The following is a 14017-nucleotide window of genomic DNA, read 5'->3' on the forward strand; positions in this document are numbered from 1 at the left end:
ACAGAAAACTTGATTCTCCCCCATAATACGACTAAAATAATACATTTGGGTGGAGTCTGCCTCTGATACCATGTAAATGTAGGAAAACTACACTTCAGATTCTCTTTGAAGGACCCAGAAATATCCCCGGACCCCCATTGTGGAAGATGTTCCCCTCCAACATCACATTGTCACCTCAGCAATAATAATTACCTTAATGAGGTGAAATCCTCACAAGGAACCCCCATTATCCGCCCCGCCTTCCCTCTGACGTCACACACTCCTCTACATGGATGGACACAACTCTATTGGTTGGGATAAGTTTCTTCCTCCTGGCACTCCCGTTGCCATGGTGACGTGTAGACGAGACTCCCCAGACATCTCCTCCTGAACACACCCCGCCGCGCGCCTTCACGCCTCACCTCACACGAGCTCCGCCCCACGTGACCAGAGCTCGGCGCTGCATGCGGGCTCCCTCTGCCGGCCATGGCCCACAACGCACCAAGGTTAGGCGAGGCCGCCATATTGGGACGCCTGGGTGGGGTAAGATGGCGGCTGGAGGCGTCTTGTGACCTTGTTGCCAGGGGAACGGGATTGCAACATGTGTGAGAACTCATGGAGAGAGACCAGAGGAGAGGGGAGCAGAGAAGCCGGATAAGAGAGGTCCATATACAGAGAGGAGACTCCCTGCAGGTGCTGGGGAGACAGACAACCTCCCAGGGACAGACAGGCGGACAACCTCCCAGGGACAGACAGGCGGACAGCCTCCCAGGGACAGACAGACAGACAACCTCCCAGGGACAGACAGGCGGACAACCTCCCAGGGACAGACAGGCGGACAGCCTCCCAGGGACAGACAGACAGACAACCTCCCAGGGACAGACAGACGGACAACCTCCCAGGGACAGACAGACGGACAACCTCCCAGGGACAGACAGACGGACAACCTCCCAGGGACAGAGAGGCAGACAACCTCCCAGGGACAGACAGGCGGACAACCTTCCAGGGACAGACAGACGGACAACCTCCCAGGGACAGACAGACGGACAACCTCCCAGGGACAGAGAGGCAAACAACCTCCCAGGGACAGACAGGCGGACAGCCTCCCAGGGACAGACAGACGGACAACCTCCCAGGGACAGAGAGGCAAACAACCTCCCAGGGACAGACAGACGGACAACCTTCCAGGGACAGACAGACGGACAACCTTCCAGGGACAGACAGACGGACAACCTCCCAGGGACAGACAGACGGACAACCTCCCAGGGACAGACAGACGGACAACCTCCCAGGGACAGAGAGGCGGACAACCTCCCAGGGACAGAGAGGCGGACAACCTCCCAGGGACAGAGAGGCGGACAACCTCCCAGGGACAGAGAGGCGGACAACCTCCCAGGGACAGAGAGGCGGACAACCTCCCAGGGACAGACAGGCGGACAGCCTCCCAGGGACAGACAGACGGACAACCTCCCAGGGACAAAGAGGCGGACAACCTCCCAGGGACAGAGAGGCGGACAACCTCCCAGGGACAGAGAGGCGGACAGCCTCCCAGGAACAGACAGGCGGACAGCCTCCCAGAGACAGACAGGCGGACAGCCTCCCAGGGACAGACAGGCGGACAGCCTCCCAGGGACAGAGAGACGGACAGCCTCCCAGGGACAGAGAGACGGACAGCCTCCCAGGGACAGAGAGACGGACAGCCTCCCAGGGACAGAGAGACGGACAGCCTCCCAGGGACAGAGAGACGGACAGCCTCCCAGGGACAGAGAGACGGACAGCCTCCCAGGGACAGAGAGACGGACAGCCTCCCAGGGACAGAGAGACGGACAGCCTCCCAGGGACAGAGAGACGGACAGCCTCCCAGGGACAGAGAGACGGACAGCCTCCCAGGGACAGAGAGACGGACAGCCTCCCAGGGACAGAGAGACGGACAGCCTCCCAGGGACAGACAGGCGGACAGCCTCCCAGGGACAGACAGGCGGACAGCCTCCCAGGGACAGACAGGCGGACAGCCTCCCAGGGACAGACAGGCGGACAGCCTCCCAGGGACAGACAGGCGGACAGCCTCCCAGGGACAGACAGGCGGACAGCCTCCCAGGGACAGACAGGCGGACAGCCTCCCAGGGACAGACAGGCGGACAGCCTCCCAGGGACAGACAGCGGACAGCCTCCCAGGGACAGACAGGCGGACATTGAGTTGGTCTATGTGAAGAAACTCTCGTAAGAATAATAATTTCCTTCTGCCTCCCAGCAGAGCCATGAATGGGGAGTTCTGTATGACTGTCAGCTCTAGTGACAAAGAGGTACAGCCATAACAAGTTGACTACTGACAGGTAAAGTGAATATCCTGATTATCTCATTACAGTGGCAGCTAAAAGTGGGTGGGATATATTAGGCAGCAATTGTATATGTTGTTCCTGAAACTGATGTGTTAAAAGCAGACAACTGGGACAGAGCAACTCCAAAACTGAAGCTCTTGTGGGATGTTCCTGGTCTACAGTGGTCAGCGCCAACCAAAAGTGGTCCAAAGTAGTGACAGGGTCATGGGCGGCCAAGGTTTATTAATGCACATAGGGAGGGAAGACTGGCCTATGTGTTGCAATCCAACTGAAGAGCTACGGGACAGATGTAGATAACTGTGACTCTGGAGACACACTGTCAGATCTGGAGATGTAGAGGACTGTGACTTCAGAGAAACACTTTTAGATCTAGATATGTAGAAGACTGTGACCGTGGAGACACACTGTTGAGTCTGGAGATGTAAAAGACTTTGACTGTGGAGACATAGTCAGATCTGGAGATGTAGAGAACTGTGACTCTGGAGACCCACTGTCAGATCTGGAGACGTAGAGGACTGTGACTCTATGTAGAAGATTGTGACTCTGGAGACACACTCTCATATCTGGAGATGTAGAGGACTGAGGCTCACTCTGGAGACACATTGTCAGATCTGGAGATGTAGAGGACTGACTCTGGAGACACACTGTCAGATCTGGAGATGTAGAGGACTGTGACTCTGGAGACACACTCTCAGATCTGGAGATGTAGAGGACTCTGGAAACACACTGTCAGATCTGGAGATGTAGAGGACTGTGACTCCGGTGACACACTCTCAGATCTGGAGATGTAGAGGACTGTGACTCCGGTGACACACTGTCAGATCTGGAGATGTAGAGGACTCTGGAGACACACTGTCAGATCTGGAGACGTAGAGGACTGTGACTCTATGTAGAAGATTGTGACTCTGGAGACACACTCTCAGATCTGGAGATATAGAGGACTGTGACTCTGGAGACACACTATCAGATCTGGAGATACACTGTCAGATCTGGAGATGTAGAGGACTGTGACTCTGGAGACACACTGTCAGATCTGGAGATGTAGAGGATTGTGACTTTTGAGGCACACTATCAGATCTGGAGATGTAGAGGACTGTGACTCTGGAGACATGCTGTCAGATCTGGAGATGTAGAGGATTGTGACTTTTGAGGCACACTATCAGATCTGGAGATGTAGAGGACTGTGACTCTGGAGACACACTGTCAGATCTGGAGATGTAGAGGATTGTGACTTTTGAGGCACACTATTAGATCTGGAGATGTAGAGGACTGTGACTTTTGAGACACACTGTCAGATCTGGAGATGTAGAGGATTGTGGCTCACTCTGGAGACACACGGTCAGATCTGGAGATGTAGAGGACTCTGGAGACACACGGTCAGATCTGGAGATGTAGAGGACTCTGGAGACACACGGTCAGATCTGGAGACGTAGAGGACTGTGACTTTTGAGACACACTGTCAGATCTGGAGATGTAGAGGACTGTGACTCTGGAGACACACTATCAGATCTGGAGATACACTGTCAGATCTGGAAATGTAGAGGACTGTGACTCTGGAGACACACTGTCAGATCTGGAGATGTAGAGGATTGTGACTTTTGAGGCACACTATCAGATCTGGAGCTGTAGAGGACTGTGACTCTGGAGACACACTGTCAGATCTGGAGATGTAGAGGATTGTGACTTTTGAGACAGACTGTCAGATCTGGAGATGTAGAGGATTGTGGCTCACTCTGGAGACACACGGTCAGATCTGGAGATGTAGAGGACTCTGGAGACACACGGTCAGATCTGGAGATGTAGAGGACTCTGGAGACACACGGTCAGATCTGGAGATGTAGAGGACTCTGGAGACACACGGTCAGATCTGGAGACGTAGAGGACTGTGACTTTTGAGACACACTGTCAGATATGGAGATGTAGAGGACTCTGGAGACACACGGTCAGATCTGGAGATGTAGAGGACTGTGACTCTGGTGACACACTATTAGATCTATAGATATAACGTTCTTTATCTGCCAGGCTATCACAGAGAACGGTACTTTCCTGATTGTATTCCCGCAGTGAGAATCTAAACGTCGGCCAAAGTCATCCCACAGACACAAAGAGCGGCTCTGAGGCTGACAGGCTTGTTCATGGTAAGATACAAGGACGTCTCTCTGTGATCTCATTCTGGTCTTTTTATATCACTTTTTATTTGATGATAAAGTCTGATCACATCCGAGCGGAGCAGCTTTTCCCTCCAGCAATTTAGTGGGGGAGTCGGGAATTCTCAGTACCATCCATCTCCACAAGATGGTGTCGGCGATTGGAGGAATACAGTAGTCAGAACATTTTGTACAGACAGTCTGAAACATAACTAAATTATGTAACACTGCAGACCTTTAGATTGTGTTAGCTGCCAGCCATGCACATGTCAGCAGCGAAATAATTACCTCGCCCGAAGGTCTGCAGCCCCTCCATCTTTTATCCATTCTTTGTGCGCCCCCCATACTTAGCGGGGTGGTGGAACAATGTTATTTATGTATGCCGTTTTAATAAATCTGCCATTGCTTAGCACATTTGTAAGCCCTTTGGCTTGCAGGGAGCAGATGTTTTTAATGGTCGTCGCGACTCACCCACTTTAAATATTCAGTCTCGCTGATATGCATATATGCAGAGTAATCAAAGGACTTGAATTTTTACTTTTTCTGGAGGAAGTACTGCTTCAGATTTACTCTGGTGCCAATCGCGTGTCTAAAAGTCTATGTGTTTTGGTCACATGACCTTTGCTGGGCAGGTGGATTCACTGAGCCTCCTCCTGCACAGGTTATGGCAGGGCTGTCAAACTCAATTACTCAATTTCATTGCAGGCCGCATCAGAAATATGGTTGCCCTCAGAGGGCCGGCTGCATTTGTAAGACTAGATGTCCAGAGCACCCCCCCCCCTTACATCAGATCTCAAGAGCCCCACCACTATCAGAAGTCAAGAGTCCCCCATTCTCCCTTACATCACAGTGCACCCACTTACCTTGTGCTGCTGCCAGGAAGATGCTGGGAAGCAGAAAGTGCAGGGTTCTGGAGGAGGACCAGAGGAGGGCTGGACTCAGCTACCGGAGCCTACTGAATGCTGAGACCAGGGGAGGCAGAGATGAAGGGGTGCTGTGGTTGCATGAGAGGCCCAGGATCTGCAGGAGGAGTTCTGTCCTTCTCTGAGTTTGGGGGGGGGGGGGGTAGGGCAGAGACGAGCGTCTCCACAGGTGCATGGAGATGCGCAGGATCTAGAGGAGGAGTTCTGTCCTCCTCTCTGCTACCGACTGCTGAGAAAAGCTGGGGGCGGAGACTGGAGGGGTGCCCCAGCTGCAGGAGAGGTGTAAAGACCACATGAAATGACCTGGTGAGCCGGATTGTGTTTGACACGTGGATTATGGGACCAAATTCCTGTACTCAGTTGGTCAATTAAATTACATTACATGGGGACACAGAATAACAACTTCTAGTGACAACCTGCATTGTAGGCGTAATTTTTTTTTGGCCCAGAGTTCCACTTTAATGGAAAGAGAACAGTTGACACTTTGGAAAAAGGGGTCATGAGTATAGACGGGCCACCAGTTAAAGTGGTTATAAACCTCAGAAATGAAAAATGAACAAAGTATATCCTTTTATAGTGTATACTTGCCAGTCCAAAGCACCTAGTGGGTGCTGTCTCCTTTCTGTGCTATAAGCACTAGTCACGTATAACAGTTTATGCTGGCAGCAAGGAATCCTGGGGATGGCCTTCCCCCTTCCAACACACAGCAGGCGATTGCCAGCCTGAGCTGTGCTTGTTTCTCTATGAGACTGTGTAGAGGTGGGGGGGGGGTCTATTCCCTCCACTCAGGTGCCAGATTACACTCAGCTCTGTGCTGTGAAGTTTGTGATATCAGATCCCACCCACTGTCTCTTGACCTCCAGAAATGTTTTGCGAAATTCTGTACTTTGAACAGCTCTGGAAAAGAGAGGGCTACTGGTAAACAGGTACAACTTATGTAGAAGGATATGTTTCATCTCTGTGTATCACCTGAGGCCAGTCACTTCACTGGGGGGTGTGTGAGGGTTTGCAACCAAGAGCTTCACATGGTGACTAAAAAATGGTTTATTCACCCAGGGTTTACTTTCTATATCTGCCTCCCCCGCTGGCACTCTATTTTTTACTTTGCTTTATAGAACCCTTGGCTAGATTGTGTAATCTTCTGTCCCCAGGTAAAACATGATAATATTGCTCTTTTTTCTTTTCTGTTCACCAGGACTACAGCAAGTGGCAGAGGAGAACAATGAACGGACACAGCTGTGTAGCCTGCAGGACCTCAAAGGGCCCATGTGTCCAGCACCACAGGGGTGTGATAGAGACCAATGCAAAGAGCCTGCCTCCTATAGGTAACATATCTTCTAGAGGTGGCAGAAAGTAAAACTGTACATGCTATGTATTGCAACCAGTCAGGCTACAGTTGTCTTTTTTCCCCAGCTAGAAAAAGATGAAGCATTTGATTGGCTAATAGATACATTCATTTTTGTTCCCATACACCAGCTTTATAAATAAGGCTCCTTGGATCTCTGTATAGCCCTTTAAAGCTGAACACCAGGTATAGTTTTTTTATTGCATAGTTACATTGTTGGAGCTCAGAACAATAAGACCCCTTTCACACAGGGTCGTTTTACAGGCGCCGTTGCGCTAAAAATAGCGCCTGCAAACCGACCTGAAACAGCCGCTGCTGTGTCTCCAATGTGAAAGCTCCGAGGGCTTTCACACTGGAGCGGTGCGCTAGCAGGACAGTAAAAAAAAGTCCTGCTAGCAGCATCTTTGGAGCAGTGAAGGTGCGTTGTGTATACCGCTCCTCCACCGCTCCTGCCCATTGATATCAATAGAACACCGCAGCTATACCGCCAGCAAAGCGCCTCTGCAGAGGCGCTTTGCGGTGGTTTTTAACCCTTTCTCAGCCGCTAGCGGGGGGGGTAAAACCCCCCCGCTAGCGGCCGAATACTTCCGCTAAAATGACGGTAGAGCGCCGCTAAAAATCGGCGCTTTACCGCTGACGCCCCTCCCTCCCCAGTGTGAAAGGGGCCTTAAAGTTGATATATAGGGGTTATCAGCTCTCATGGTGGGTGCATTTGTACAGTGAGTACACGGCAGACAGGAACTATAGTTAAAGGCCTGGTAGCCCACTTTTATTAAAAAGAAAAACCAAAGTTCATTAGCTTGCCCACGTTGGGGTTGTTCTCCAGCAAATACAAATAATAAAAGGAAATACCAAGCCACCTGGCTCTTAAAGTAGAAGTCCACCCTAACACTAAAATCCCTGCATCTATAGACATCCACAATCTATCTCTAACCTATCTAGCCCTGTAAAGAAGAAATCAGTATACATACCTTTTTTGAAGCCGATCTGATCTCCAGAGGCGGAAGCTCTGCAGAGGACACAGCCGACAACGGCTGGGAAATGAATGGGTAGTGATGTTACCCATAGACTTACTATGGGGCTTCTGTTGTCGGCTGTGTCCTCTGCACCCCCCTCCACAGAGAAGCCGCAGATGACAGCTCAGTGTAGGATCGGGTCAGATTGGCTTAAAAAAAAGGTATGTATAGTGATTTCTTCTGTACAGGGCTAGATAGGTTAGCGTTAGATTGTGGATGTCTGTAGATGTAGGGATTTTAGTGTTAGGGTGGACTTCTACTTTAAGAGCCAGGTGGCTTGGTATTTCCTTTTATTATTTGTATTTGCTGGAGAACAACCCCTGCGTGGGCAAGCTAGTGAACTTTGGTTTTTCTTTTTAATAAACGTGGGATACCAGGCCTTTAACTATAGTTCCTGTCTGCCGTGGACTCACTGTACAAATGCATCCACCACGAGAACTAATAACCCCTATATATTGCTTAGCCTTGGTTGCAGAACCTCATTGCACAGGCCCACTCCTGGCCTCCAAACAAGGTTCTTCCCCCCCGGTCTCCCAGTCCTGTGTAGACACGCAGTCTCTGATAGGAACAACCCAATCTCCTGAAAGGGCTCTGTCTCAACGCGGCAGCAACTACCCTGAGCAGATCAGTGCTATGCTCAGATCTGGTATATATCCATCATGAATACCTGTGCCCTCACATAGGCAGTAAGCAACTAGCAAAGCCTGGACACAGGATTAAAGGTTACTTCCCACCCAAGACACTTCGGAAACCGTCAAACGCCAGGTCCCGATCAGGAAATAATAAATTCGGAGAAAACATAGAGCCCAGCTTTCACCATTGACAATAAATATGCCTGAGCTTCACAAACTGCACCTTTGAGAATCCTGTGTCCTTTTTATACCAATTTTGTACCATACCATGGCAGGGCCCCCGCACTGTCACAAAGTATACATATTCCATACTCGTAGGGCCACTGTGGAAGCACTGAATCACTATAGTAAATGGTCGAAGAAACACTCCTATGGCCATATCCGTATATTGTTCACTCAGAAGAGGAAAAGAATAAGGGGCCAATAAGGCCTTGGTTCGGACTTTTCAGGCAATGGACAAGAGTATGATAAAATGGATATTTTATTAACAACAAGTTGCAACAGACAGGTCATTTGGAAAAAAAAGTTAAAAATGTACAATACACATTGATGGTCAAGGGTGTCTAACATAAACCGAAAATTAGCACCGAATAGATGGTAGTGAGCCCCTGTACATCAACGTGTTTCGCTATTGCTTCTTCAGGACACACTGGGGTTGGTTGAAAGAAAACAGGTCTCACTATCAAGATAAAACAAATCGATCAGACATTTCATAACAAAGAACACATAATATAAAACTTTTACTTTTACTTTTCACTATAGTAGTCACCATTAGTACAGTGATCCCCGTAGTCTTCTGTGTCCTGTCCTGAGTGGCTGCCCTTCTGTATAGTGAACTCAGGGTGTTGCTTGCTCAGCCGTTCACAGAACATCCTATATTTTTTTCAAAGAATAAAAGGTGTTCTCAGATTGGACAAGGCAGAAAAGAAGAGCGGTGATGTCACAATCTCAACCTCATCCAAGCCGAGAACTACTAGTATTAAATAATAGTAAATGGCAGCTGGAACAGGACCTAGAAGACCGAGGCTATCCCTGTAGTGGTGACTTCTACGGTAATTCTCCGCTTCCACAGTAGTCCCACGTGTATTGAATATGTTTACTTACATTTGGTCCAAGCTGGGCCAGTGTAACTGTGCAATAAAAATCATACCAGGATTTCAACTCCTGTAGCTATTGCTTTGTTTATTCACTATGGGGGGAATTTATTAAAACTGGTGCACACAGAATCTGATGCAACTGTGCACAGTAACCAATCAGCTTCTGGAATCTAGGCCCCTTTCACACGGGCTCCACCGTTTAGTGTGCTTCGTTTGCTCAGCGGGGGGATCGATCCGTTGAACCCTGCTGAGCAGGCGGATGACAAGTCCACATCTATTTACTGTGCTGAGTGGAGACGGACACAGTCCCGCTATCATCTATGGTGAAATCGGGTAAAAACGGACCGCCAGTTTTGTTAAATCTCTCCCTATAAGTCTTAATGTATGTATGTATTTATTAGGAACTGACAGTCCAAAAAGGACAAGAGGCAAACCTCCAGGCTCAACAACAGACCGGCGATTAGACAAGAAACACCATAAGACAAGAGACACGCGTAGCAATCACTTTCTGCTAGTAGGTATTTCTTGTATTCCTTTAAAGTTAACCTGTAGGCTGAGAAATATTTGGCCTGCCATTACTGGCTTCTGAAAAAAATTGTCCCACTTTCTCGCTGATCCCTGGAACAAAACACCCCAAAATGGTAGGGCCCAAAAGAAAAACAGCCTGTTAAGATTTAAAGTAAAGAAAGAGAATTTGCTGCAATAGTCACTTTTGTGCAGAGTAGAAAATGTTCTGGGGTTCCTCTCTGTGCTGTTAAAGTGATTGTAAATCACCTTATAAAACAATCCATTCAACTTAAAATAGAAATGAAAGGCAAACCATTTTTGTATAGAAACATTATAAATACCTTTTTTCCCCTTTTTTTTTTATAAGTGATCACATTCCCTCTGTTCTTAGCTGCATGAGAGCTGGGGGAGGAGGAGAAGCAGCAGCACACTGAGCTTCCCAGTGAATGGCTGTGCAGCGGGGGGAGTGTCAGGACAAATCTGATCATTGGAGGAGAGTACACGGAGTTCCCAGCACAGCTAGCGAACTGACCACAATGTCATCTCCTATCAGGAATATGAAGTGTTGGGGTAACACAAATGCTTTAAGTCCAGAGCACAGTATTTCTTTTCCACCACAAGATGTCCTCAGTCTTCCAGATTGAATGACGGCTGACATTATTCAGTCCACTTTGCTTGAGCTCAGGATGTCATGGGATCACACGACTTCCTCTGAGCTCAGGATGTCATGGGCTCACCCCACTTCCTCTGAGCTCAGGATGTCATGGGCTCACCCCACTTCCTCTGAGCTCAGGATGTCATGGGCTCACCCCACTTCCTCTGAGCTCAGGATGTCATGGGATCACCCCACTTCCTCTGAGCTCAGGATGTCATGGGCTCACCCCACTTCCTCTGAGCTCAGGATGTCATGGGCTCACCCCACTTCCTCTGAGCTCAGGATGTCATGGATTCACCCCACTTCCTCTGAGCTCAGGATGTCATGGGCTCACCCCACTTCCTCTGAGCTCAGGATGTCATGGGCTCACCCCACTACCTCTGAGCTCAGGATGTCATGGGCTCACCCCACTTCCTCTGAGTTTAGGATGTCATGGGCTCACCCCACTTCCTCTGAGCTCAGGATGTCATGGGCTCACCCCACTTCCTCTGAGCTCAGGATGTCATGGGATCACCCCACTTCCTCTGAGCTCAGGATGTCATGGGATCACCCCACTTCCTCTGAGCTCAGGATGTCATGGGATCACCCCACTTCCTCTGAGCTCAGGATGTCATGGGATCACCCCACTTCCTCTGAGCTCAGGATGTCATGGGATCACCCCACTTCCTCTGAGCTCAGGATGTCATGGGATCACCCCACTTCCTCTGAGCTCAGGATGTCATGGGATCACCCCACTTCCTCTGAGCTCAGGATGTCATGGGATCACCCCACTTCCTCTGAGCTCAGGATGTCATGGGCTCACCCCACTTCCTCTGAGCTCAGGATGTCATGGGCTCACCCCACTACCTCTGAGCTCAGGATGTCATGGATTCACCCCACTTCCTCTGAGCTCAGGATGTCATGGGATCACCCCTTGAAGCAATGACAAATTTATTTGAGTATGGCCTCATATATTAATAATCAATATAAAGTAAAAAAAGTACCATCATTCAAATTGAAATATGAAGAATTGGGAAGGTGGAAATGTGGGGGCAGTTGCTGATGCTGGCCAATACACATGACCACCTAAAATGGTTAATGGACTCGGTACTGATACAATGACCCAATGGTTATGATAAAAAAAATCAAGCTTTAATACAAATCAAAAAAAGAGCCAACATACAGAAGTATTAAAAAATACACCACAAGTAACTGACTACTAACAGGTTCCCCTGTAGAGCTTCTGTTGGAGTGGAGTATACATTGTTTCCTCTACCCGTTTCGTGGTATAAACCGTTTCTTCAGGAGGAGTGGTAAAGAGACAAAAAGCAATGTCATCATACAGCCTGGGCTGTGCAGCTGTAAAGCCCACCCCATACCACCACCGGGAGTGAACTATGGCACTGGACCAGCCAGAAGACCCTTAGAAAAAAAAAGAAGGAAAAGAATTCACATGGCTACCTGAAACTAGCATCTTCAGAAGGATATCAGAAAGTGCAGACTCAGGGTTATTTCTATGGCAGTTTTACTTTTAGTATAGTATTTATTTGTATATGTATTCTAATAGGAGTGTCAGACTCAATTTAATCACAGGTCGCATTAGCATTATGGTGTCCCCAAAGGCTGATTGTATCTGTAAGAGTAGATATCCATAGAACCCCCCCCATTGCATCAGATGTCAATACACACACACACACACACACACACACACAACATCGGACATCAAGAGTCCTCCACTCTCCATTATATCACAGTGCACCCCCTTACCTTGTGCAGTTGCCAGAGGAAAGCCGTTGGGAAGCAGAAAATGCAGGGTCTGGAGGGGGGCCGGAGTCTGATGAGGGCGTGCTGTGGTTGCACAAAGAGGATCTGTAGGAGGAGTTCTATCCTCTCTGTTGATGACTGCTGAGATGGTGGGGAGCAGAGATGAGCCACTTCACGGCCACTAAGAGAACCACAGGATCTGTAGGAGAAGTTCTGTTCTCTTCTCTGCTGGGACAAGGTTGAGGCAGAGGCGAAGGGGGGGGGGGGGGGGGTGCCACAGCTGCAGGAGAGATGCTAGGCTGACATGAAATGGCCTTACGGGCCGGATTCAGCTTGCAGGCCTTGTGTTTGACACGTGTATTAAAATATTATGACTCGCAACAGAGCTTACACAGAACAATGTTTTAGAAAGCTCAGTTTGCATGGTAGCAGCTCAGTTCCTTTCCTGATTGAGGCCTGCTTGGCTGTGAAAGACCAAGGAGCTAAATTGTATATCACTGCAGGTATGTAACACACTTAGAGGCATGGAGACATAATAGACGTACATTTTTTTTTTGTTTTTTTTAATAATCCTTGTGTTTTTTTTTCTAAAATCTTACAGAGAATTAGACCATATTTTACTCTGAATGGAGTTCTTGCAATGACCACTAGATGTCAGCAACATCCAACAAACATATTATCTTTTATAACTGTGACCTGTCCACTGTCCTTGCTACTTAGAAGCATTGCTCCATACTGTATATAATGGGTATAAATGGGGTACAAGCAATGTTAGCAGCGTTGTAACGTGGTACATAATATGGGTTGGATGTTTAACTCTGAATATTTCCTGAGTTATTTGGAGCAGGCCTTACCGTAAGCCTTATTTTATAAAAAAAAAGAATGCAATAACCCATATGAGACAATTTTATTTTACATTTCATTGGTATAGATTGGTAAGTGGAGACTGAATAGTTGCTGTGACTTTTCTTTTCATATTCCACAAAGTTTATTAGTTTTTTTTCCCCCTCTCCTTTACCTAGCCTTATAACGAAACATCAGTGTCTACGCTGCGTGCCCGCTGCCAGCGCCTAGAGCAGGACAATGCCACACTGCTGAAAACTATTACTGAAATGGAAGATGAGAGCATGAAGAGCGCCACCCAACACTTGCTGCAGTATGACAGAGCCGGGGTAAGTCCTGCTAAGATGGTATCTATAGTCTAGTCCTCGTGGCTTCATCTGTCCTCCTATCTTAGAAGAATGTCCTAGCCCTTTGTCTGTCTGTCCTCCTTTTCTTAGAAGAATGTCCTAGCCCTTTGTCTGTCTGTCTGTCCTCCCTTAGAGTAATGTCCTAGCCCTTTGTCTGTCTGTCCTCCCTTAGAGTAATGTCCTAGCCCTTTGTCTGTCTGTCCTCCCTTAGAGTAATGTCCTAGCCCTTTGTCTGTCTGTCCTCCTCTTCTTAGAAGAATGTCCTAGCCCTTTGTCTGTCTGTCTGTCCTCCCTTAGAGTAATGTCCTAGCCCTTTGTCTGTCTGTCCTCCCTTAGAGTAATGTCCTAGCCCTTTGTCTGTCTGTCCTCCTCTTCTTAGAAGAATGTCCTAGCCCTTTGTCTGTCTGTCTGTCCTCCCTTAGAGTAATGTCCTAGCCCTTTGTC

At 48.5% G+C, this 14017-nt stretch overlaps 1 protein-coding gene across 10 annotated transcripts in view; it reads left to right on the top strand.

Annotated features, from left to right (window-relative positions):
• Nucleotides 1–506: 506 nt before the first annotated feature.
• The window catches only part of LG12H20orf96 (linkage group 12 C20orf96 homolog), a 50273-nt gene continuing 36762 nt past the window's right edge, over nucleotides 507–14017 (top strand). The window contains exons 1-6 of one of the 10 annotated variants that reach the window (XM_073607303.1): nucleotides 508–672; nucleotides 2231–2312; nucleotides 4383–4456; nucleotides 6584–6713; nucleotides 9880–9992; nucleotides 13406–13555. In XM_073607303.1, the coding sequence (XP_073463404.1) occupies nucleotides 4454–4456; nucleotides 6584–6713; nucleotides 9880–9992; nucleotides 13406–13555 (396 nt within the window). In that variant the 5' untranslated portion in view covers nucleotides 508–672; nucleotides 2231–2312; nucleotides 4383–4453. Of the gene's footprint in view, nucleotides 673–2230; nucleotides 2313–4382; nucleotides 4457–6583; nucleotides 6714–9879; nucleotides 9993–12655; nucleotides 12887–13094; nucleotides 13239–13405; nucleotides 13556–14017 lie in introns of those variants that run through there. The other 9 variants (XM_073607302.1, XM_073607304.1, XM_073607305.1 and 6 more) reach the window with 9 other exon arrangements.

The sequence above is a fragment of the Aquarana catesbeiana genome, linkage group LG12 (assembly GCF_042186555.1).
Source record: "Aquarana catesbeiana isolate 2022-GZ linkage group LG12, ASM4218655v1, whole genome shotgun sequence".
Classification (NCBI taxonomy): domain Eukaryota; kingdom Metazoa; phylum Chordata; class Amphibia; order Anura; family Ranidae; genus Aquarana; species Aquarana catesbeiana.